The sequence below is a fragment of the Phaenicophaeus curvirostris genome, chromosome 1, assembly GCF_032191515.1.
Source record: "Phaenicophaeus curvirostris isolate KB17595 chromosome 1, BPBGC_Pcur_1.0, whole genome shotgun sequence".
NCBI lineage: Eukaryota > Metazoa > Chordata > Aves > Cuculiformes > Cuculidae > Phaenicophaeus > Phaenicophaeus curvirostris.
In genome coordinates, this window is record NC_091392.1 from 41,809,576 (window position 1) to 41,835,358 (window position 25,783).

The 25,783-nt window shown below is 50.0% G+C and overlaps 2 protein-coding genes across 2 annotated transcripts; one reads left to right on the forward strand and one right to left on the reverse strand.

Annotated features, from left to right (window-relative positions):
- Window positions 1-586: 586 nt before the first annotated feature.
- SMIM45 (small integral membrane protein 45) lies at window positions 587-1,654 on the reverse strand. Its single transcript, XM_069849787.1, has 2 exons — window positions 1,640-1,654; window positions 587-1,165 (listed from the first exon to the last, which is right to left on the reverse strand). Exon 2 carries the CDS (start codon window positions 1,161-1,163, stop codon window positions 957-959), a length of 207 nt encoding a protein of 68 aa, XP_069705888.1. The 5' UTR covers window positions 1,164-1,165; window positions 1,640-1,654; the 3' UTR covers window positions 587-956.
- A 13,448-nt stretch (window positions 1,655-15,102) lies between these two features.
- Window positions 15,103-24,507, forward strand: CENPM (centromere protein M). Its single transcript, XM_069855059.1, has 6 exons — window positions 15,103-15,190; window positions 15,814-15,893; window positions 19,588-19,686; window positions 20,709-20,788; window positions 23,258-23,349; window positions 24,072-24,507. The coding sequence occupies exons 1-6, from the start codon at window positions 15,131-15,133 to the stop codon at window positions 24,195-24,197; spliced, it is 537 nt and encodes a 178-aa protein (XP_069711160.1). The 5' UTR covers window positions 15,103-15,130; the 3' UTR covers window positions 24,198-24,507.
- Window positions 24,508-25,783: the final 1,276 nt, after the last annotated feature.

Sequence of the window (25,783 nt, forward strand, 5' to 3'; positions counted from 1 at the left end):
TGTCCCTTCTCAGAGACACGCAGGAAAGGGATGCTTCACAGCTTTTTTTGGGAATGATGGTTGTGGGAGGGTCCACCCATGCCAGAGTGCTCTGGAGTTCAGGGGACTGAACAAGTGCAAGTTACATCCCAGACTGTCCCACTTCGCTCTGTCGCAGAGGAGCAGGTCAGGCAGATCCAGAAAGGCTTATGTGATAAGTCTGGAAGTACCTTTCATGGAGAGCTGCAGAACGTTCTCAGCTTGACACAGGACTTGGACACATGTTTTTACTAAAGACCTTTAATTTTAATGTGGTGCATCTGAAATGGATTCATGGGTGGATGGATGTTCTCCATCTCCTAAACAGGCATATAGAAGTGGTGTACCTTTAGCAGGGATAAAGGAATTCAGTTTCTGGGGGTTTCTGATCCCTTGGCCCCTCTGCACAGAGCTTCAACAAGCTTACCAGCTCAGTGCCGAGGGTGGGTTCTGTGAAGAGCTCAGCTGAAGCAATGCTCTGTATTGAAATCCCACTGACCTCCCCCACCCCATGTACCCTCTGAGCTTAAACAGACTGGGTTAGATTTAACCCAATATATAGGAGTAAAAGACTGTATCCCTCTGCAAGCCTGGTACCCCCATAGAGACCTTTCTTTCTGAAGGTCACTTCAAGGTGCCAAGCAGCTCAAACTCAAGTGGTTAACAAGGGATCTTTCATTTAAGTGATTCATCAGTCTTGGCCATAGGGAGGAGTAGAAGTCTTTGGCTGGGTAAAGGGCTGTGAGCACATGGAAAGCCCCAAGTCTACAGTGCCACACAAACCTTGCCTAAGAAGCAAAAGGGCAGAAAGGTGAGTGGTGAGTACAAGGTCCAGATCAACGAAGAGAGAAGTGATAGGGCAGGACTGTCATCCTGACCAAGGCTTGTGGGCTGCTGCTCACCCAGGAGAGGCTTTTCTGGACTCCACAGGCAGCATATCAGACCTCAGGCACTCCAAACGCCAGGTTGTCCCGAATCATCAACGTCTTCCGAAGATCTCGTTCCATGATCGGCCTCTGTGTTCGCCACTTATGGGCTTCCTGGAGCCCTGGCTCGAAGTAGTAAATGCAAGCTCCAAAGCCCACCAGGATGAGAATGGAGATCATCAGATACACCGGCACAAACCAATCCAAGAAGTGGGGCATGGCTGCCAGAGAAAAGGGGAGAAAGCTCATGCACTGGGAGCACCCACAAAACACCTCCACTGTGCTTCATCATGGGAAGTCTGCCCCATCAGCAGTGCCCTGCCTCCCCAGACTCCTTCTCACAGCCCTCCTGCACCCTGGTTTGCACACCAAGGCACCCCAGCCTTCAGGTGACAACAATTCCTTTGGCTCTCACTGAGCAGCAGTCCTGCTCCCTCCCTGCAGAAGGGGGAAAGCCTGCACAGCCCAGCCCTGCTGCCAGCTATTAAAGGTAGGCAGTGGGAAAATACAACTGTTTCTTATCTCCTGCTTGGGGGAAACTCGGCTGCCCCTTCCCCTGGTGCTTTGCATCGCCTTTGAATTTCCAGCTGAGTGGATCTAGCTTGGGGCTGAGCCCTCCCTTGCTGCACCCCTATTTGTTGTGTGCGTGGCCCATCCCCTCTGCCATCACCTGCTGGGCCTTGGGAGCCGCTTACCTGGGACGGCTGATCTGCCTTACTGGGAGCCCCTTGCCACTCAGACACAAGGTGCCAAGTCCGGAGCAACGTCTCCCTGGGGAACACAAGACAATGCACTGCACGATTGCTGTCAACACGATGCTAGAAGTGAGCAGCAGGAAGGAGCAAACATCTCACAGTCCAGCCTTTAGGGATGGAGCTTTCTGGAGGGACAGACAGATGGAATCCTGGCACGACAACCTGCTGGTGCCCTGGCCCACCCCCTCCCCAGCTGTCTGGCCCCACTGGTGCTGTGCTCAGGGCATACACCCCGGCTTGGGGCCATTTAAAAGCTGTAATGGTACCGTGTTTGTGCCCAGCTTTTATCCTCTTTCTTTGAGAGGGTGGGAGCAACCCACATGGTAACCCACAGCAGTGCCCAGCTTCTAACTCCCAGCTGCCCACTCTTACCAAAACACCTGCCAGGGTAGGGGTCATGCAGGGGTAGAAGAAGGGATTGAGAGGTGTTCCCTCCAACAGTCACAGCTACAGCCGACTCCAGGTGTCAGGGCTGCTGGGTTTTGCGTGGTGAGCGTGCTGCTTGTCACAGGCTTCGGTGGATTAAACAGGGGACTCTCAGGCTTGGGAAAGTGTGACAGTGCCAGGCTCAGGCACAAAATGCAGCCCCAAAGCATGGCTTTCCAAAACACTCACCTCTCAGCTGGGGGGATGAAATGCCCCTTGACTTCAGCAAGGATGAAGTTAAGGTGAAGCTGAGCCCTCATCAAGCTCCTGCTTTTCCAGATGCCTGAAAAATGCCACCTGCAACCGTCCCCCAAGTCACGCCTGTGCCAGTAACCATGTGTTCCCAGCCTTCCTTCCACCACAGGGGGGTTGGAACTAGATGATCTTCAAGGTCTCTTCCAACCAAAACTATTCTATGATTCTATGATTCCTTGTGCGGGGTGGTTAAGGGGAGTCTGCAAGTGCTTTAAGCAGGGAGTCCATCCCTGCTTGCTTGCCCCAAAACTAGCAGAAAGGAGCTCTGAATAACACCTTTACTGTCACAGTACTAGATCTGAAATGAGCTATAATTCTTGCTAGCATAAGTAAGAAACTGCCAGCATTGGAAAGAAACACTTATTTCCTCCCACTTATTGGCATGGATGTTGATATTTATTATGACAGGGGAGACTTCAGTAGATTTTCCCTCCTCCTTCCATGCTCTTTGGCTTTCAGCAGCCTTTGGTTTTGCTACCCACAGCCTGCCCCTACCATCACCATGTCCTGGAGGAGGATATGGTGACCTTCCTGTACCTGAAAAGGAACCTGCAACAAAGCTAGGGAGGGACTTTTTACAACGGCTTGTAGTGATAGGAGAAGGGGGAATGGCTACAAATTGGAGAGGGGCAGATTTAGACTAGACATTAGGAAGAAATTCTTCATGATGAGGGTGGTGGGGCCCTGGCACAGGTTGCCCAGGGAAACTGTGTCTGCCCCATCCCTGGAGGTGTTCAAGGCCAGGTTGGATGGGGCCTTGGGCAGCCTGGTCTGGTGGGAGGTGTCCCTGCCCATGGCAGGGGAGTTGGAACTGGATGATCTTCAAGGTCCCTTCCAACCCAAACTATTCTATGATTCTATGAGACTGGGTGGCTTAGCATTGGCTACCATTTGGCCAGGAGCAAAGAGGCAGCCTCTGCCTTCCTCAGGTGAGTAACTCAGGATGAAAACTCTCACCCTAGCCTGCAAAAACATCACAGATTTGTGGTGGGGTGCAGGGATTCCACTCTGGGTTTTCCCTTCGTCAACTTACACTGAGGGACTAAGGAAGGACTTGGGCACGAACCCCCAGCCCTGACAGGGGTCAGGTCTGAGGCTCAGGTCTGGCTCTGCAAAAGTAGCTCCTCTGTCCCTTGCTACTGCTTTGTGAAGGACAAAAACACCCCCCGCACCCTCCCAGCTGCTGCCTCAGTGAGGCTGGGAGGCCAAGGCTGCTGCAAACCCCTTCTCTGGAGGTGTCCCAGCAACTGCTACCAGTCCCTGGCTCGTGACAGCAATGGGCAAGGGTTAGGGAGCCTGGGAAGGCGAGTTTGGCTTGGACACCCCCCGCCCAAGGCTATAGGAGGAAAGCCAACAACCTCATTTTCTTCCCTGATCATCTGCTTTCCAAACCTGGGAGTGAAGCTGCCATCCAAAAACGATCGCAATAAAAAGCAGCCCTACAAGGCTTCTCCATTTATCCTTCCTCAGTGACTAGCAGAGCCAGCGTTTCCCAGATCCTCGCCAGCAACCTATTCTTTGGTCTATTTGCTATGCAGCCCTCACCTCGTGCCACATCCTCCCACTGCCTGCCCGTCCCTGCCCTCCCAACAAAGGTCCTTGCTGGGCAAGACAAGTACTGGGCAAGGTGTCAGAGCTCCCACCCCAGTCTCTGCAGGGCTGGCCCAGCAAAGCAATTGCTCTTCTCAGGCGGGTGAGCAGATTTTGGCTGCATACACTGAGAGAGGGAGTTTCAGTTGGGAAGATGTCAGCATTCTGGAGCAGTTCTGCAGATATTAAAGCAGACTCACCCCTTGTTGGACTGGTTGATCTCAGCACCCTGCTTTGCAGCGGGACATCCCTGTCCCCCCAGAGCTACAGAAGAGCCCCAAGGTCTTTTAGACGAGACAGCATCTCATAGAGGTAAGCTGAGCGATCCTCTTTAAACTCATGCTGCTGCATGTGTCACCCCAGCACCCTCCTTCAATGTCACCCCTGGATCCCTCGTACCGCCTCTGGCTGCACCCGAGGTGCCACGGCGACACTTGTGATGGGCGCCCCCGGGGACAAGTGACAGGGCAGAAACTGCTGGGGGGGCGCTGGAACAGGGACGGGGGTCTGCAGGAGACACAGACACGCAGTGGTGAGTGAGCATGATGTTAGCGAGGCAGGAGCAGTGTCCACGCAAAGTGCCAGGACACAGGTGACTTTGGGCACAAAACCCTCCTGTGTGCATGGTGAGGAGCATAAACCAGGCTGCAGCATGATCAAAACCCCCAGGATGGGGCACCCCGAGGAAGCTTGTGGCTGGGGGCAAGGAGCTGCTGAGGCAGCTGAAGCCCCAGACACAACCCCGTTTCCATACATCGCATCCCCCACAAGCACCCACTACCTGCCCTGCAACATGCCACCTACCTGCTTCCACTGGTCCAGGGCAATGGGATGAGGCTGCTCCCTCGGGCATCTGCCGGAGCGTGGCTGGGATGAATCAGGCTCGTTTCTCAGCCAGGCAGTGCCAGGGAGAAGGGACCCTGATCTGAGAGAGCACGACAATGGTGAGAAGTGACAGGCGCAGAGCGGGAGGCAAGGATGGTGGGAGCAGCCGAGAGCTGGCGGGAGCGTGCAGGGACGACACGCAGCCAGCAGCGCGGCCTCATTTCCCACCAGGGCTCCCGGGGTCTTCCCTCATTGCCTCCTTGGCAGTGTCAGCCCCCCTCCAGCCTCCCCAGGGCACCCCATCACCGGCTTTCCCCCGGAGGAGGGACCGTCTGCAACCAATTGCATCCCTGTGCAGGGGGGGCATTTTAGCAGCAGTTGTCATGGCAACGGGCCTCTCGAGCTCACCCGCACATGGTACCCGGGTGACAGCCATGGGAAAGGCAGCTGAGGGATGCTCTCCCTCCTCCTGCATCCGCTGCAGCCGGAGAACCATGGTTGGTTGGGCTCGATGATCCAGTGGGTCCTTTCCAACCTAGTGATTCTATGATTCTATGAACCTGCTCTCCAATGGGCTGAAAAGGAGGGATGGGACTAGGGAGGAGGAGTAATGCTGAGGAAGATGCGTGTGAGCTTAAACTGGTGGAGATTTATGGGATTTTGAAGCCCCACATTTACCACTGTGCCCAATCCAGGCTCTAGGGTCTGCTGGCTTGTCGGCAGTGGGATGGAGGCAGAGGCAGGGAGGAATGGAAGGGGAGAGAAGTTAGTACTCCTTTTAGGGGTTCTATGCAAAAAGAAAAGGATCAACAATTTGACTAAAAGCATTTTATGGCAGAAAACAGAAAAAAAATTATTGCTGCCTGAAGTAATATTTTTGTTTTCAGTGAAAAACCTCATTCCCATAGTCCATACCTGGACTGCTGCTGCTGACAGGAGTGGTTTGGCTAAAATATTCCAGCTTTTCAGCAGCACAGATATACGAACAACCAACTTGGTTTTGGTTTTCTGTTTTTTGGGTTTGGGTTTTTTGTTTTTTTTTTGCACACAGGGAAATTTTCACCATGACCCAGAACTTGTTTAACGCAGAAAAGTTTTAACAAAATCAAATAACTGGCTCCAGCCTTGAGAGCTGCCTGCTCTCCTGCCTGTGCTCTCCAGCTGTGCCCACATAGTTTCTGACACCCACAGCCCTGCAGGCACGCCACGAGGGTGGCTGTAAAGATTTGCAGGGCTAATGTTTTCTGCCAAACTCCCTAAGTCCCGGCTTTGTGCCCTCTACATGCTTATGCCCCAGGAGCCATGAGGTGTGAGGTTTGACTTTCCTGTGATTCAGGCTTGTGAGTACAGGCTTGTGATACCCCTGTACCTAGCAGGGTGACTGCACAGAGGATGGGATCCATTAGGATTAGCTCCTCCTTGGTTTGCTCCAGCAAGGCGGGCAGTCCATATGATTGCCATGTTCCTCCAGAGAGAAGCCTGCAGTTGTGCCTTAATTTTAACATCACTGAAGTTCAGCTATGATCCTCACCTTGACCATCCGTGCAGTAACAGCTTCACTAATCCCACTGCAAAGAAAGGAAAACACAAGCCTCAGGGTTCTGACTGCACTGAAAGAGAAACATGTGTTCTGGACAAACTAAAAGCCAAACACAATTAAAACAAAAAAATTACTTTGAAAAGATTGTTTATTGTGTTCTCAGAGCAAATCCGAAGGGCAGGCAAAGATGCGGCTCATTTGAGAGGGCAGAAGGGAAACCACTTTCCAGATATGCAAAGGAAATGAGAGGGAGATCAGTAGTGGTGAGCACTAGGAGATTCCTCATTTCTCCAGGACACTGGTCCATGCTGGAGCCACAGGTCACATACCGAATCGTCCTCGAGGACATCATGCCAAAACATGCAAGATCTCCCGCATCCCCAGCCAACCATCTCAGCTCTCTGCTGTAGGTCATCCAAAGGGGACACCAGAGCCAACGCGTGCCCATTGGTCTGCAGCTTCTCCCTGGGTCTGCCCAGGCACAATGCTAGCATGCTTCTCATGCAGCCAAAACCCCAGAACAGCAGTAGTTTTGTCTCATTTTTTCCCCTGCCTCGCTTCCCTGCCGTGCGAGCACTGAGGAGGGCACGGCAAAGAGCAGGGATCAATCACCTCTTTCCACAGCCACCACCACTACAGTGGCCTTGTGCAAGTCATGACGTGGCAGCCTTACTTGGTTCAAGCAGAACCTCCCCCCGATGAGTTCGAAGCACCCTTGGAAGCAGCAGAGAATGAGCACTGGGCTTCATGCGGCCAGAGCTGGGATGTGAACTGTGTCTGACGCTGCGGCAGCTGCTTGTTGCCTGCGTCAGGGCTCTCAGGTGCTGTCACGTCCTTTGGTTTCCAACAAGAGCTGTGGCGTTGAGACAGCTCCAGGCACTAATGTGCCACGTAGAGCTCGAACGGCATGGGATACGCTTCAGCTGTGGTTCAGTTTTCAGTATGAATAAGGCTGCCATGTGCCACGCAGCTTCTTCCAGGCATAAGCACAAGCACATCATCCTGCCTGTTGCCTGGGGGTGAAGGAAGAGATTATTTGTTATGAGTTACTTACCTATTACATGTTTGAATATTATGTATAATTTTTGTGATTTTAGAACTAAAATATAGGATTAGCTTGAATAATAACTTCTAGCTAGCTTGCACCTCAATGCTTACACTTACAATAAGGCATTTTAACAAGGCTGCAGTTAGAAAGAACAGGAAAGAATGTGACTGTATCTAATTAAGCCAGATAACAAGGACTAATGGAATGATAAGAGGAAGAAGAACCAGCTAGGACCAGAGGCAACCTTGAAGAGGTGCCCAAAATGTCTAAGAGCATGTGCAAGAAGGAAAGTTGAAAAGTTCACTGTGAAGAAGACTGTGAGCCTTCCTCCAGAAGCCCCCAGCCCAAGACCCCCAGAAGGCAGAGCGCAAATAAATTCTGAGAACTGATTATAACAGACACACCTGTTCCAGGAAAAGTGATGAATATGTACGCTTTGACTGTATATAGCTTTTGTGAGTTGTGCTAGAAGTTGCACACACATCAGGTGGAGCTCTCCCCTGCGTGCCCAGCGTTGCGTAAAAGGTTACCTTATTTAATAATCAAATTGGCATTGATTATTGAGTCTGGCTTTTCACAGCATCAGGGGGCTTCCAGCCCCTTCAGCCTGGCTTGGAGGAAGCCCTTGAGTGGGTGTGCATACATGAGCCTCCTGAAGCTATTCCCTGAGATTCCTGCCCACCAGGCCTCTGACTCCCTCTGTATCTCTGGGCAGCCCTAATTCACCAGGTCATGGGAAGGCCACCCAGCCAGGGCTTCCTGACAGATCCTTCTCAGACAAAAGCCCTGGCTGGAGAAAGAGGAGATGGTTGGGCAACGTCAGGCACACACTTCCCATTTGTAACATGCCCATGAATCACAGCATGAACGACATACTGAGCTCCGCTTAATCCAAGCCTGATTAAGTGTTGTTCCAGATCTTCCTGACAAGTTTCCTCACACTGTTCTTCAGTGTCCTTGAGGCTTTTGTCAGCACCTTCTGAGATGATCAGACACAAGTCTCTGCCCGTCTTTAAGCCAATACTAATTCCTCAAACACTACTGTCCCAAGGCTGGTAGAGGCATGGGTAAGATGGATGTTATCTAACTAGGCTCCCCCAGGGTCTGCAGTAGAGGACAAAACTCCAGCAATAGTCACAGAAATACTTCCCTGCTCAGCTGCTGAAGGGGAGGAAGCTGCTGCAGGATCCAGAAGGCAACCTGGATGCCTGGCAGGACATCAGTCGGATACTCTGGTGGGAAAGCAGAATAACCTGCCTTCGGGTGATGCTGCAGCTTCAAACAAGGAAACCCATTTGAGAAACTTCGCCGAGTTGACCAAAATGCTAAGGAAGTGTGTATGGAGACATTTAAAAAAAAAAGTAGAATGGAAAAAACTGACTTTGGGTCTAACAATAGCTGAAGAGAGCTTTTGCCAAAGGAAGTTGCCAGCAACATATGTGGAAATGTCATTATTTTCCCTCATAATTTGCACTTGCTGCAAATGATATAATTTTTGTCTATTAGTGAGAGAACAAATGTAATCAAATACACATGAGTTTGTATTCTGTGTGCTTCCTGTGCAGCACAGCATGAACTCAGCCCAGAGCCAGAAACACCTCGCAAAACTCGTGCTGAACAGGGCTGAGATGAAGCCACTGCTGTCAGGAGGTTTGGGAGTAGGTGCTGAGACAACTGAGACCATGCTGGGGTCAGCACCGCTCCTGAGACCATTTCCAAAGCTTGTCTTCATTGCTCCTCTGGCTGCCTGGGGAGAACTGCAAGAGAAATCAGAAAGAAAACATCCTCAGGTTCAGAAAATTGGCAAAGGATATCCAAGGACAGTATGTGTGCTATAATATTCTTTTGTAGTGACCAGAATTGTGCTGCTGTAGGAGCAAGAGCACCATTCCCAGGGAGCACTGGTGGTGGCCAGACCAAGTCTCACGGATGCTAATTGCCTTCATTGGCAGCACCAGAGCATCTTCACAAGGGCTACATTACGTTTCTACTCACTTTCGAAGGATTTGTGTTCCCAGAGCCATGTACGGTGGCCCACAGAGTAAAATCAGGAGATCTCCCCAACAGTATCGTGCCTTGCTCTTGCCCCTTCTGCCTGCGCCGGGGCCAGTGCTCCAACATTCCTGCTTCAGCTCTCCTGCAGTGCTCAGAAGTGGAGATCAAGTCATTATTCCTGCTTTGCAAACTGGAAAAGGAGCAGAGAGAGATGAAACAGCCTGATACAGTCACACAGTAATATGTAAGATACACCGCAACCTCCAACACTCAAATGTGCCTCATCCTCCCTTCCTTGCTGAGCTACAGACCTAGAAGAACTGCAGATACCTAGAAGAACCTCCATATGCCATCCTCTACCACGAAAACCAGTGTTTAATTGCTACCCTTCAACATTAAGTCTGTTTTACACCCCTTGGCCCGTGGGTATATGTCCAACGAGGGTGCAGGGCCATGACTCTGTTCAACCTTCCTGTTCCCCACAGAGCTGAGCTTGCTCTGCAGGCTTTGCATCCCCCAGCAGAGTTTCAAAGAGGAAGGAAAGCAAAGTGAATCTGGCTGGCACAGCTTTCCTTGCCAGCTGTCATGCAACAGCTTTGCATCCCAGGAGGAAATCAGCTCTGCAAAAGCTTGGAATTTCATGCAGGGACAGTCAGCACTACCACTGCTCCCCTCCACGTTACCCTCAGGTGGGACGTGCACCCAAGGGTCCTTTGTTTGTTAGGGGCTAAGGGGGGGTTGCCACCCTGGTGAAAAGGGCACAGTGAAGGTGTGGAATGCAGAAGAGGGAATGGGGCAAATCTGTGTCCCTTTAGGAAGGTGGGGTTAGCTCTGCAGGGGGAAGTCTGCCATGGAACAGTCAAGAAGCCTGCTGGGGACAAGGAATAATAACAATGGGATCGGTGGTAGCTCATCTGGACAGGCTGAACCTCAATAGACACCAGTATTGCAAGAAGGAAGAAGCCTGCAGTGACAGGGGACAATGAGCATGTCCCTAACCAGACACTGAAGCCACCCGGGTCCTTCTGTGGGGACAGAAAGCAACCAACGGGTAGCAGCAGGGGGCAGAAAGAGCGCAAACACATTTTAGGTGGGTACCAGAGCTTATATCATATTTTCACACCCTCAGCAGCCCTAAAGGAGCGTTGTCCTGATTGTTCTTTACGCACCCCCAGACGGGGAGCTGGCTCTCATTATTTATCACATCTGTCTGCCTTCCATCTTTAGGATGCATCTGCCCTGAATTCTTCCTCCCTTCCCCCACCAAACTCAACAACAACCAGAAATATCCTGTAATCTTTTCTGCTTCACCTGTAATTTGTCTCATGCTGGCAATGAGCAGAACCGTCTGCCTTTGTCAAGATCAAAAAAGCCACAGCAGCCATGTGATGTCAGCTTACATTAAACTCCCCCATCTCTCCCCTCCACCTCCTCTCTCTAGCTTGCCGCAGAGGGGGAGATGGATCTTTGTCCTCCTCCGGCCTTCTTCCTCCACCCTGGCACACCTCCTGCCATCGAGATCTGCCCTGGTTGAAGGGGCAGGGAAAGCCAGAGGCTGAGGAGTCCTGGACACCCCTCTACACAAATCTAGAGCCAAACCTGGGAAGCAAGAGATGCAGCAAGGTGGACCACAAGCCTCAAGGGACATTGGACCTCCGAGAGCTTTACATCACTGCACATCATCCTCCTGCACTGACCTTGGAGAGAGGAAAGCTCACCCTTCCTCTGTAACTGCAGCGCTTCTGCGTGGGCTCCTTCGTGCCTGTGTGCGGGACAGGCGATCACCAGGCTGATTTGAGGCTGACCTGGCATGGGAGTGGGGGGAAGGTGCCTGGGAAGGGGTAGGAGAGAGACTGGGGCTGCTGGAGCTGCCGTGCGAGCTCACCCAGAACAACTTAGCGTGCAAAGCCAGGCACTGCTGCTCAACGCTGTTACATAAATTCCCTTCCCTAGCTTATTATATCATGCAATCTGTATGGTATGAAAGCGTAGGATCATAGAATCATAGAATAGTTTGGGTTGGAACGGGCCTTAAAGATCATTTACTTCCAACCCCCCTGCGATGGGCAGGGACACGTCTATTGTTGTAAACAAATATTAGTTCACATTATACACTGAAACATACAGAATAGTGGAATTTTACTAGAGCCTTTGGTATTGTTCAGGCTTGAGCAAAGTAACAGATACCAGCTCATCACAAGGAACAGGACAGCCTGATTCTGGAAATATGCACTTTGCTTCCCAGGAGCTTGGGTCTGTCCATGATAGAATCATAGAATTGTTGAGGTTGGAAAAGGCCTCTAAGATCATCACATCCAACCATCAGCCCAACACCACTGTGCCAACTAAACTATGTCCCAAAGTGCCACATCTACATGGTTTCTAAACACCTCCAGGGAAGGAGACTCCACCACTTCCTTAGGCAGCCTGTGCCAGTGCTTCACCACTATGTCAGTAAAGAATTTTTTCTAATAAAATACCCTAAAACACCCCTGGGGGCCCAAGGTGAGGCCAGCATCCTAACCCTCTCACATGTCTTTGAAGCCCTTGAGCATCCCGCTCAGTGCCTTTGGCAGGACTGACCCACAGGATGCCTGGACATCACAGGAATACAGTTAGAATCATAGAATGCTTTGACTTGGAAGAGACCATGAAGGTCGTCTTGTCCAACCCCCTGTAGGAGCAGGGACATATTTAAGTTGATGAAGAGCCTCATCCAACCTGACTTTGAATATTCCCAGGGATGGAGCCTCCACTAACTCCCTGGCCAACCTGTTCCAGTTTTTCACCACCCTCAGCACAGAAAATTTCTTCCTAATATCTAGTCTAAACCTCTCCTCTTTTAGTTTAAAACCATTACCCCTTGTTCAATTGCTATAGACCCTGCTAAAAAGTTTTCCCCATTTTTCTTATAAGCCCCCTTTAAGTGCTGAAAGGCTGTAATAAGGTCTCCTCAGAGTCTTCTCTTCTCCGGGCTGAACAACCCCAACTCTCTCAGCCTGTCCTCATGGCAGGTGCCCCAGCCCTCTGATCATCTTTGTGGCCTCCTCTGGACTCGCTCCAACAGATCCGTGTCCTCCCTGTGCTGGGGACTCCAGAACTGAATGCAGCACTCCAGATGGGGTCTCACGAGAGCGGAGTAGAGGGGCAGAATCACCGGCCCTGACCTGATGTGGACAGGCTGAAGAGGGGCCAGAGAAAGGCCACCAAGATCATCAGAGGACTGGGAAACTTGTCATACGAAGTAAGGCTGAGAGAACTGGGTTTCTCCAGCCTCGAGAGGAGAAGGCTTAGAGGGGACCTCATTACCATGTACCAATACGTAACGGGTGTCTAACAAGAGGATGGAGATTCCCTTTTTGGAAGGAATCACATGGAAAAGACAAGAGGCAATGCATATAAGTTGCTCCTGGGGAGATTCCGATTGGCTGCAGAGGACAAATTTTCATCATGAGAACAGTCAAACACTGGAACAATCTCCTCAGGGAAGTGGTGTATTCCTCTACACTGGATGCTGTTAAGGCTCAGCAGGGCAGGATCCTGGCCCGTCTCATTTAAAGTAGAGAGCACCTAAAAGGTTGGACCAGGTGAGCCTTAGAATCATAGAATCATAGAATAACCAGGTTGGAAGAGACCCACCGGATCATCAGAGTCCAACCATTCCTATCAAACACTAAACCATGCCCCTTAGCACCTTGTCCACCCGTGCCTTAAAACACCTCCAGGGAAGGTGACTCAACCACGTCCCTGGGCAGCTTCTGCCAGTGCCCAATGACCCTTTCTGTGAAGAATTTTTTCCTAATGTTCAGCCTAAATCTCTCCTGGTGGAGCTTGAGGCCATTCCCTCTTGTCCTGTCCCCTGTCACTTGGGAGAAGAGGCCAGCTCCCTCCTCTCCACAACCTCCTTTCAGGTAGTTATAGAGAGCAATGAGGTCTCCCCTCAGCCTCCTCTTCTCCAGGCTAAACAACCCCAGCTCTCTCAGCCGCTCCTCATAAGGCCTGTTCTCCAGCCCTTTCACCAGCTTTGTTGCTCTTCTCTGGACTCTCTCCAGAGCCTCAACATCCTTCTTATGGTGAGGGGCCCAGAACTGAACACAGGATTCGAGGAGCGGTCTCACCAGTGCCGAGTACAGAGGGAGAATAACCTCCCTGGACCTGCTGGTCACGCCGTTTCTGATCCAAGCCAAGATGCCATTGGCCTTCTTGGCCACCTGGGCACACTGCTGGCTCATGTTCAGTCGCTGTCAACCAACACCCCCAGGTCCCTCTCCTCCAGGCAGCTTTCTAGACAGACTTCTCCTAGTCTGTAGCTGCACAGGGTTGTTGTGCCCCAAGTGCAGGACCCGGCATTTGGCCTTGTTAAACCTCATGCCATTGGACTCAGCCCAGCGGTCCAGCCTGTTCAGATCCCTTTGCAGAGCCTCCCTACCCTCCAGCAGATCCACACTTCCACCCAGCTTAGTGTCGTCCGCAAACTTGCCAAGGGTGCATTCGATGCCTTCATCCAGGTCATTGATAAAGACATTGAACAGGGCTGGACCCAGCACTGAGCCCTGGGGAACCCCACTTGTCACTGGCCTTCAGTTGGAGTTAACTCCATTTCCCACCACTCTCTGGGCCCGGCCATCCAACCAGTTTTCCACCCAGGAGAGTGTGCGCCTGTCCAGGCCAGAGGCTGACAGTTTCCAAAGCAGAATGCTGTGAGAAACTGTGTCAAAGGCTTTACTGAAGTCCAGGAAGACCACATCCACAGCCTTTCCCTCATCCAGCAGTCGAGTCACTTTGTCATAGAAGGCGATCAGGTTAGTTTGGCAAGACCTGCCTTTTGAGGTCCCTTCCAACCTGGCATCCTGTGATTCTACTGGCCACGCTCCATTTTATGCAGCCCAGGACAGGGCTGGCACTTGCTTGGCAAGGGTTTTGTGGTACCCGGCAATGAAGGGCAGCGAGGGTGGGGAAAGGCCTGGAGGAGAAGCCTGTGAGGAGCAGCTGCGGGAACTGGGGGTGTTCAGACTGCAGAAGAGGGGGCTTACGGGTGACCTTATCGCTGCTGACAACTGCCTGAAAGGAGACTGTGGCGGCGAGGTGGTGTCGGCCTCTTCTCCCAGGCGATGGGACGGGACAGAATGGCCTCAAGCGTCTCCAGGGGAGATTCGGATAACAGGAAAAATTTCTTCATGGAATGGGTTCTCGGGCTGCCCAGGGAGGCGGTGGAGCCCCGATCCCTGGCGGGGGGGTAGGTGAGGCGCTCAGGGACGCGGTTCAGTAGCGGAAGGGGACGGCGAGACTCGAGGATCTCCGAGCGCTTCCTCAGCCCAGAGGACCCGCCATTCCGTGACCCCGCCCCGCGCGCGCCCTCCAGGCCACGCCCCCAGCGGACAAGCCACGCCCTCATCGCATAGGCCACGCCCCCTTCGCCACAGGCCACGCCCCCTCAGCCTCAGCCCCTTCACAGCCCAGGCCACGCCCCCTTCGCACAGGCCACGCCCCTTCGCACTCAGCCCCAGCCCAGTCCACGCCTCCTTCCCCACAGGCCACGCCCACCCCCCGACAGCGCCCCCTTCGCCGTTCAGGCCACGCCTCCATCCCGATGCGCTCTTCAAGCCACGCCCCCACCCCCGCCCCCTCTCCTCCACTCCCCGCGCCTTAGGCCACGCCCCCTCCCCAGACGGCCACGCCCCCTTCCGCCCCATGATCACGCGCGCCGGCGCGGGGCGTGTCCGCGGTTTGAATCGCGGCGGCCGCGCGGGGGATGGCGGGGCTGGGGCTGCCCCTCCGCGGGATCCCCGAGGAAAACACCGCCATCTTCCTGGTAGGTCCCGCGCCGCCCTCATCCCGCACCCTGCAAACTCCCCCGCCTCCCCGCCCCCTCCCGCGTCGCTGGAACCCCGGCTGCCGTATGCAAACGCGGCTCCCGGCTGGCCCCGCCTCCCCCCGCGAGGACAGGCCGCCTGCCGGTCGTATGCAAATAAGGCCACCGGGCTGGACCCGCCCCCCCCTTCCCCCCGGGGATTGGCTGCTGGGCTGCGATATGCAAATGAACGTCCGGTATGGCCACGCCTCCCTGTGCTATGATTGGCTGCCGAGCTGCTGTAGGCAAATTTACCTCCTCTCATTGGCTGGTCACGCCCCCTGCGCGCGGTGATTGGCTGCCGTGCCGCTATATGCTAATTAAGCCGTTGTGGCCCCGCCCCCTCGCTTGTTCCCGCGCTCCCTCCGTGCGGGGCGCCTTGTCACCGCGCCCTTCCCTTTCCCCTTCCCTTCCCCCCTTCCCCTTTCCCCCCCCTTTCCCCCCCCTTTTCCCCCCCCTTTTCCCCCCCCTTTTCCCCCCCCTTTTCCCCCCCCTTTTCCCCCCACTTTTCCCCCCCCTTTCCCCCCCCTTCCCCCCCCTTTCCCCCCCTTTCCCCCCCTTTCCCTTTCTTTTCCTTCCCGCAGCTGGTGGGATCGGACGAGGACATGCAGCAGAAGCTGGCGGAGGCGATCCTCCAGGAGAAGAAGAGCTTCAAGATGAAGATGTGAGTGGTGCGGCCGGTGGGGTGGCACCCTCTGTTTGAGCGACAGAGCTGAAAAAGCTGCTGCTTCAGAAATGCGCTGAAAAAAACTTTGTTCTACAAGTGTAGCGTCCTAGCTGGGACCACAGAGCCTTTGTTTCAAAGGAGGAGCTTGCCCTTGTGGAACACGAGCCCTCACGTTCAGCAGCTGTCAACCAATACCCCCAGGTCCTTCTCCTCCAGGCAGGTTTTCCAGCCACTCGTGGGCATGATTAGAAACAAGGGGGGAGATGCTCCTCCTCTTCACTGTGAGCACGCGACTGCGCTTTGCGTGTTGCACGCATGTTTGACTAATCAATGGCAAGGGTACAGGGAAGCACAGAGATCTCTTTCTCCTGAGAGATGGGGATAGGTGGGAGTTAAGACAACTTAGGATGACATGGGACAAGTGCAATGCTCACAACTGCTTGAAACGTGGAGGAAGAAATGACCTGTAAGTTGCTAACCTGCTATTATGTATAGATTTTCATGGAATCATAGAATGGTTTGAGTTGGAAGGGACCTTAAAGATCATCCAGCTCCAACCCCTCTGCCATGGGGACACCTCCCACTGGATCATAGAATCATAAAATCACCAGGTTGGAAAAGACCTCCAAGTTCATCAGGTCCAACCATACCTGTCTGCCGCTAAACTGTATCCTTAAGTACCTCATCTACCTGTCTTTTAAACACCTCTAGGGATGGTGACTCAACCACCTCCCTGGGCAGCCTGTTCCAGTGCCCAATGACCCTTTCTGTGAAAAATATTTTCCTAATGTCCAATATGAACCTCCCCTGGCGGAGCTTGAGGCCATTCCCCCTTGTCCTGTCACTTGGGAGAAGAGGCCATCTCCCTCCTCTCCACAACCTCCTTTCAGGTAGTTGTAGAGAGCAATGAGGTCTCCCCTCAGCCTCCTCTTCTCCAGGCTAAATAACCCCAGCTCTCTCAGCCGCTCCTCATAAGGCCTGTTCTCCAGCCCCTTCACCATCTTCGTTGCTCTTCTCTGGACACACTCCAGAGCCTCAACATCCTTCTTGTAGTAAGCAGAATGCTGTGAGAAACTGTATCGAAGGCTTTACTGAAGTCCAAGTAAACTTATGTCCACAGCCTTTCCCTCATTCAATGATGTGTTTTTAGAACTAAAATGTAGGATTAGCTTTAATAATAACTTCTAGCCAGCCTGTGCCTGGATACTTACACTTAAATAAGGACTTTTAGCAAGGCTGCAGTTAGAGAGAATGGAAAGAATGTGACTGTATCTAATTAAGCCCAGTAACAGGGGCGAGTGCAATGATAAGAGAAAGAAGAACCAGCTAGGACCAGATGCAACCTTGAAGAGGTGCCCAAAGAGTCCAAGAGTATGCACAAGACAGAGAGTTGAAAAGTTCAGCTGTGAGGAAAACCTATGGCCTTCCTCCAAAGATTCCTGAAGAAGACCCACAAAGGGCAGAGCACATGCACCAATGGAGGAAACTTATGTAAATAAATTCCAAGAACTGATTATAATAGGCACACCTTATCTAGGAAAAATAATGAATATGTAATGTGTTTCCCAGAATCTATATAAATATGTATATTTAACCAGTATAAAAATCATGCAACCAGCCTCAACAGTTGCTCACACATTAGGTGGAGCAATCCTCTGTGTGCCTGTTGTCACATTAAAGGATAGCATACTTAATAATCAAATTGGCATTAATTATCGAGTCTGGCTTCTCATGGCATCAAACCAAACAAGCTTTCCTGAAATATGACCGTTACTTTTGGTTCTCTTCATAGCTGTTTTCTGGTTTGTATGCATGCACGTGCTTTTCTCCTCAAGCTATTAAGATGCATTTGGAGTTTTAACTTTAGCCACATGACAAGTCCTGTCTTAAAAGCTTGATTAACTAACTTTTTACGATATAATGTCCTTGACAGCTCTTTTGCCAAGACCAAATCAGTTTAGTCAGCTCTTCAGAAGGTGTTTGTGTTATTTCGCTGCTGTAATCCAGGCTATGCATTGAAAGCAAACTGGAGTTAATGCTGTACCAGCCGGCTGGAGTGACTATATCTTAGATGTTTGTGCTAACTAATAGTAAATTAATCACCCAATTGTCTCTGCAAATCTTGCAGCCTCTGCTGAGCTGTGGAGTGCCATAACTAGATGGCTACTGGTACTGCAGCTGGGTAATTACCCAAAGGCATGGAAACTTATGGTCATATTACAGACCAAGATTAAGTCCCTGCTGCCATACTTAGGGAAGGAGAAGTCTGTGAGGAAGAATTTGTCTGTTACCAGTTTTTTTTCCCACTGTGTTTCAGGAATATACACATTACAAAGAAATACGGTATCTTGTCTGGCACGTCTACCTGCCAGGTACAGCTTTTAGGCTGTAGGGCTGGGCTTTTTGTGTCTATTACCATCAGGGATAAAAAAAAGGCTTCTGCAGTGCATATCTGGAGGCTGCTGACATCATCTAGTGGTGTTGGTTTAAATATAGTAGAATTGCAAATCATGGAGGTGTTCTGACCTTTTTTTTCCCCCCTAGACTGAGATCTGATACTTGCCTTTCGTGTCAGCTTCTCCCTAAATTTCACCTCCCCTTATCTGTATCTGTGTTGCAATGTATCTTTCGAGCACGCTTTGCTTGTGTTTGTGGTAGTTTCAGAATGTTTTTCTTAAATTATACCTTCCTTATTTATAGGAAACAAAACACCTTGATTTGGAGACTGGCAAAAAAGGCCACAAACTGCGTGTGATTAATAGAAAGGGATGTGTACAGTTGTCTGTGGCTGCTGTGGAAAACTGTTTAGTCCTTAAGATTTAGTTGCTTGAATTAATATCCCCCAAGGAGACCAAAATCAGTGTTTCTTTCTTGGCTTCCAGGGGGGAAGTGGATAGTGAGAGAATTCTGGTATTTTTGTCCAATCTATTCAGATGATCTTCCAGAAATACGATGCTGATAATATTCTTCCCTGTGGAAAGCCCAGATATGCACTACTGAAATCTTTTTCTACTTATTTTTTTTAAGTGGGAAGAGATACAAAAAAATCCCCACCCTGTAATTCTTCTTCCAAGGGCTGTATCAGCAGTGATGGTATCGTGTAGCATACCTAAACTAACCTAGTAACTCCAGTCGCAGCGAAAGGGATGAAAATGAGGGGTAATGGTACAACAGAAGCTCTTTCTGAGTTATATCTTCAGTGATAAATCATAGAATCATCGAATAGTTTGGCTTGGAAGGGACCTTAAAGATCATCCACTAGTGATGAATTTCTGGTTTAAGGTTTTGCAAATACAGCATAACTTTCTGTGACACGGATACCTGAGAATGTGTGAGTGTACGAGCAGTATTTCTGGAGCGTGACAGGGACGCACTGATGCATTTTAACCGAAACTTGACAGCAAAATATATCTTACTACAGCACTGGGGTTCACTTTGTTGGGATGCTCTAAGTCTTGTTATGCTCTAATAAGCTTCCCATTATAAAACACCTTGTCTAGCAAGTATCATCGTGGCTGTCAGCAACTATGAGTAAGCTTAAGATATGAGAATACCACTTAAAGAATCACAGTATCTCTTCAGTGCCCGCATATCTGGTAATTAGCTAGTGAACTGAAATGGTTATGTGGTTAGGATTAAGTGGACATTTGCCAAGCTCTTTGGTTAAACCGGCACATTTATTATTTTTCAGACACCTTGCTACATCCCTCCCTTTACCTTCAGACAGCAATCGCCTTCCGCCCAAGATAGATCTGATTGTGTTTATGATTGACATCAAGAACAAAGACAGGTAAAAGAAGGGCAAAACATGAGGAGGGAAATGGATATTCTTCCTTGGATTGGTGGCTAAATCTATACTTTTTTACTATGTCAGAGTCACTGAGTAGTGGATTTGAAACCCAAGACTGGCTGTAATGGAAGAGCTCGGTGATACATACAGTGGTTTCTGGCCTCTGGCAATGGCTTGAGCCCAAACCACTCTGTCCAATAACGTGCGCTAAGCTGCTATAGCAGAGCAGACAGAATTTATTCCTGGATCCAGACATGGGATGATATGAACTGAGCTTTGGAAAGATGCTGTCCGTAAAATTAGATGGAAACGATAGTGGTGCTGTTAAGTTCTGTAGTACGCAGATGGCTGATGGGCGCTGGGCAGCGCAACCTCATCGCCACCCAGTTGCTGCCTCTGTCTCCAGGTCACTGACACAATTGGTCAGGAGGGATCAGCACTCTGGATGTCTCTAGGCAAAGAAGAAAGATCTGCAGGCATTGATCCTTTTTCTCTCATCTTGTGTTCATCTTTGTACAAATGATACTTTTGTCCCCAGGCCAAAGTAAAGGCTGGCTAAGGCACGAAAGTCAGCGTTTTATTACTTAACGTGTGCCTGATGATCCTGGGCTCTCATTTACCAAAAATGACAGGTCCAGCTGCATACTTGCAGCACAGATGGTGCTGCAGAAATGTGTGGGCTAGCTCTTCTGAAAGAGCTGAAGTACTGAAGTATTTGTTAGATATTAATGAATTTGAATGCTTAGTGTCCGCAAATCATGGAGAGGACACCATTCAAAATCAGTCTAACTGTTGAGTCTTGGATGGAAAGGATATGTGATGGATTATTAAGTGGCTGTGGGTATTACAGAGGTCCCTGCTGCTGTGCTTTTAGCACAGAGCATAGCTCTGCCAGCTCACGCGTCAGCAGATGTTAACATCACTGGTTTTCTAATTGTGCTTCTGAAAGTTATTCCCTTTGTCCTTACGCTGCCTTTGTTTTCTTTCTCTGTCCAACTGGATTGTTTGTGCTTTTCTGACAGCTTGAAGAAGGTTGAAGAATCCCTAGCTTATGTGGATCCCAGCTACTTCTTGGGGCAAGTGTGCTTTCTTGTCACTGGGGGTACGTATGGTATCTGCCCTCTTTCCTTTCTCCGAGCACCACAAGTCGTTGTTGCTTTCCTTAAAACAGGGCAGTGCTTAACTTGAAACAAAACAAAGGAATCCACCAGCTTTATCAAAAGCTTTGTTTAACTTATATGTGAACTCATCTGCCTCTGTTATTGTTTTCTTAGATAAAACACTGTTCTCTTATCTCACGCTCACTTGCTCTCTCCTTTTTGGTTTTTTTTTTCCCATACAGATGTCTTTTCTCTAATCCTTGAGTAAGATTTGTGTTATAGTTTTGGTTTTCTGTTTTTGTTTTTTTTTTCCTGTGGCACTGCAGAATTCTGTTCTGTCTGCTCTTGCAGATCTCTCTTGCTGATAATCTTAGTGAGGAGTATATGAAGAAGGAATGTATATGAGGAATATATGAGGAAGCTGGTGAAGGGGCTGGAGAACAGGCCTTATGAGGAACGGCTGAGAGAGCTGGGGTTGTGTAGCCTGGAGAAGAGGAGGCTGAGGGGAGACCTCATTGCTCTCTACAACTACCTGAAAGGAGGTTGTGGAGAGGAGGGAGCTGGCCTCTTCTCCCAAGTGACAGGGGACAGGACAAGAGGAGATGGCCTCAAGCTCCGCCAGGGGAGGTTTAGGCTGGACATTAGGAAAAATTTTTTCACAGAAAGGGTCATTGGGCACTGGAACAGGCTGCCCAGGGAGGTGGTTGATTCACCTTCCCTGGAGGTGTTTAAGGCACGGGTGGACGAGGTGCTAAGGGGCATGGTTTAGTGTTTGATAGGAATGGTTGGACTCGATGATCCGGTGGGTCTCTTCCAACCTGGTTATTCTATGATTCTGTGATTCTATGATATTGTGGTAATCATAGAGTGGTTTGGGCTGGAAGGGATCTTAAAGATCATCCAGTTCCAAGCCCCCTGCCATGGGCAGGGAAACCTCCTACCGGATCAGGCTGCCCCCCATCCAACCTGGCCTTGAACACCTCCAGAGATGGGGCAGCCACAGCTTCCCTGGGCAACCTGTGCCAGTGCCTCACCACCCTCATCATGAAGAATTTATTCCTAATGTCTAATCTAAATCTTCCCCCTTCCAATTTATATCCATTCCCTCTAGTCCTATCACTCCATGCCCTGGTAAAAAGTCCCTCTCCAGCTTTCTGGTAGCCCCTTCAGGTACTGGAAGGCCACTATAAGGTCTCTTTGGAGCCTTCTCTTCTCCAAGCTTGGAGATAGCTTCTCCAAGCTCTCTCAGCCTATCCTCATAGCAGAGGTGCTCCAGCACCTCTGGACCTGTTCCAACAGTTCCATATTCTTCTTGTGCTGGGGATTCCAGAACTGGACTCAGCATTCCAGGTGGGGTCTCTCAAGAGAGGAATAGAGGGGCAGAATCACCTCCCTCTTCCTGCTGGCCACACTTCTTTTGATGTAGCCCAGGATACAGTTGGCCTTCTGGGCTGTGAGGACATGTTACTGGCTCATGTCGAGCTTCTCATCAATGACCAGACCTAGTCTCTGCAGGGCTGCTCTCAATTACATTGTCCCCCAGCCTGTGTTGAAACCATGGATTGCCCTGACTCTTGCACTTGGCCTTGTTGAACCTCTTGAGGTTCTCACAGCCCCACTTCTCCAGCCTGTCCAGGTCTCTCTGGATGACATGACATCCCATCCTCCTGGTGTGAAAACTGCGCCTCTCAGCTTGGTGTTATTTGCAAATTTGTTGAGAGTGCGCTCAATCTTGCTGTCGATATCATTGGTGAAGATAGTAAACAGCACTGGTCCCAGTACGGACCCCTGAGGGACACCACTTGTCACAGAATAAAATGAATCTAAAAGGATGAGCTACTAAACTATCAGATATAGTTTTAATACGTGACCGGTATCCCTGCTATGTGCTGTTTGACTCTGTTGTGCTTTTAATCCTCTTCCCAAAAAAACTGGAGAGGGTGCTTTGCTGCATACCCTCCCTGTTTCAGCTCTAAGGAAGTGGAGGGGCCAGCAGGTGCTACTCAGTGTTGGAACAGAGGTGCTTGTTATTGGAATTTGAGAGTCAAGAGGCCTAATTCTGGGGTGGAAAAGAGTCTTGGCATTGTCTTGTTTTAATCGTCTCCTAATGAAGTGAAGTCCTTGGAGACTTCACCCTGTGATACCACATGAGCGAGGTGGGCTTCTGATTAATGAGTCAAAGATTCTTTTCCTGCTGATAGTGTACTGACCCCTTATCCAAAATGTTAATGTTACAGTACTCAGTAAGGTGACGATACTATTCCTGCTCTCAGTGTTATGAACAACTTCTGTGCTAATTCTGTTGCGAATTTTGAACCATTCTGTTTGTGCTGCTCGCTGTTACCTTACCTTCTGTGGTACTCTCAAAATAAGCTCTAGCTTGTTTTGTGGGTGTGGAATTTCCTGGTACTTTTCTTCACTGAATGTTGATTTACGGGGCTTGTAATATGTGGGAAAACTTTTTTTTGTAGTTGGCAGGGTGAATTGCTGCAGCATAGAGATGAACGCCGTCTGGAAACTGGGAGAAGTCTACTGTAGTCCCGTGCTGTTCTGTGAGCTTGAGGTAAGGTGCTTATTTGGTGTCTGAAGGGATCTCTGAATTCCACTGCTCTCTGATACTTGGGAACATCATTACATTAGGAATAATTACACGTACATACACTACTCTCTTGTGGTCAGAGACCAGACTCTTTCTACAGGATCAATAGAGGTACAGAAGTCTGACTATCCTTGAAATGAGCCTTCTAGATTACCTGCTTCTTCCTGTGCTACTTCAAGCCCTCAGGAAGCCAAGTCTAAATTAACAAAGACTTCTCTGATACGCAAAGCCTTGGTACACTTGTTCCTTGAGGCATTTTTTCTTCCTGGGATCCCCTGAGCTGTTATTTGCCGTGTGACTCTTGCCCGTGTAATGCTTCCTGTTAGCCAGGCTTTGTTGCTTCACAGACTGGTTTGCCGTCTGATATGCTGCTTTTTCCAGTTACCTGCTTGGTCTGAAAAGCTAGAGGGAGAGCTTGGCATTCAGCAGTAGCGCACTTCACTTTTCTGTGTACTCATCATTCCACCCTTGGAGCCTGCTTCCCTACCAGCAGTTAATGTCTGTGCCTTTGGCAACCCCTTCAGCGTTTTCAGCTGACAATGCTGTACCTTCCCTAACATTAGGGGAGTAAATGGTCCTCCTTGGAATTTTCTGTAGCTAGCTGCTCTGTTTCTTTCTTTTATCACAGCTTAGCACTGCTTTTCTTCTTTTCTGTTGATTAAATTATTTCTCTGTTTTGTTTCCAGTTGGAAGCAGTAAGAGTTACCACCGCTCAGCGACTTGTCCGGATATTAGAGGTCTGTGCTGGTTACATACCAGGAGTTTCTGCCTTGTCCTTTAGCTCTCTGATGTGGAACTCTGCTGATGTCTAGCTTCTCATTGTGAGAATCCAGCCCCATTCATCAGTTTTTTCACTTCAGGCACTGAAGCTGCTGCAGTTGGAATCACATTGGGAAATTTATTTGCCTGACTTGTCATGACTGCTCATCCAGAGCTGTTCCTAGTTGCTTATCTCTCAAGAAAAACTTAATTCCTGTTCTGTGGATAATGTATAGGTGCTGGGGTGCTTTGCTGGTAGCCAGGAGCTATGTGTTTTACTGGAAGAATAGCGGAAGAGCAGGCCACTGTCCCAAATACCGCATGTCACAGTTGAATATCTTAGCTTCAGTGACCCTGAAGTACCAGAGGAGAGGCAGCAGGCGTCTGCTTCCTTGCAGTTGAAACGTCGCACCTTGGACTAACGTGAAACCTCACTGCCAAGTTTTGTCTCCCCATCAAGAGAAGAATGGGGAAGGAAGGCTGGTTGTCCTGCAGCTTCTAGATAGGCTTCGACTGGCAGATAATGATCCAGCTGTGTGAGCATCTGCTCTGTATTTCCATGCCTGATACCTACCTGGGGAGGAAGGGACTAAAGAAGATTATCTAGCACTTTAGCTTGTGTTTAGATCTTTACAGAAAAAAGGCTCCATCTATCCAACCCAAGATAACAAGCAATGCTATTCTATCAAGCCCAGGATCACCCTAGCAACCCAGCCTCCAGGCTGACCAGAGATTAAATGCAGCAGACTGGGCTACAGCAACATCCTGAAAACCTGTTGTCTCTTGCAAGTTGGGTGTATGTTGTGTAGAATCCCTTAACTAGCAGATTCTTTTCAGCAGTAATTAGTGCCTTATTCTAGCTGCAAGTCAGTAGCGTGTTTTGGAATTCTAAGCTAATAAAATGTATAATATCTAATAATTAGTTGTACGCTTTTATTTAGGTATCCGGCATGGGCTGTAAAGCCTACGACAGCTTGCCTCAGTTTGCCCTGGCAGTGGGGCTGGTCCCTGCTGGCAATTTGAACTTCTAGCTAGTTGGTGGGCTGCACTCAGTTTCAGCCACGTGGTGGTGACAAAAGCTTTCTAAATACAATCCTTCCTGCATACAGAGTTGAGCCACCGTCCAGAATACAGTGTTTCTTGAAACGCTGGGATTTTTCTTACCCAGAATTGCAAGCCAGGTAGAAATGAGGCCTGGAGAGAATGTGTTAAGCTCTCCTGTGGTTTAATTCACAGAACAACCTAGCCCTCCCCCGCCAGCAGACAATAGCAACTGGAGCTAGTGAGTTTGCTGTGTCCTCTGAGCAAGGATAGCAGGGCTTTGTGCCTCGCTGAGCTGTCTTTGCAAGGACTGCCAACACTCACACTGTGAGTGTTGGCAGTCCTTGCAAAGACAGCTCAGCGAGGCACAAAGCCTGTATCCTTGCTCAGAGGACACGCAAATCCTAGCTCCAGTTGTATTGTTGCTGGCGGGGGAGGGCTAGGTTGTTTGTCAGCTGGAACAAAAGGAGCTAAACAATTCAGCTGTGTTATGATTCCCAAAAGGGCTGGACTCTGGCTAAAACCCAAAGGAGAAAGACATGTGCAAACTCTCATGGCTGTGTAAGAAGGATTGGAAGCTTAATGGGCATGCCCTACT

What these genes read in the sequence shown, in the direction of transcription:
- SMIM45 (XM_069849787.1), bottom strand. Translation starts at nt 1,163, where the DNA reads ATGCCCCACTTCTTGGATTGGTTTGTGCCGGTGTATCTGATGATCTCC.
- CENPM (XM_069855059.1), top strand. Translation starts at nt 15,131, where the DNA reads ATGGCGGGGCTGGGGCTGCCCCTCCGCGGGATCCCCGAGGAAAACACC. An exon ending in GACATCAAGAACAAAGACAG is followed by an intron (nt 19,687 to 20,708) that starts GTAAAAGAAGGG and finishes CTTTTCTGACAG; the next exon opens with CTTGAAGAAGGTTGAAGAAT. An exon ending in TGCTGTTCTGTGAGCTTGAG is followed by an intron (nt 23,350 to 24,071) that starts GTAAGGTGCTTA and finishes TTTTGTTTCCAG; the next exon opens with TTGGAAGCAGTAAGAGTTAC.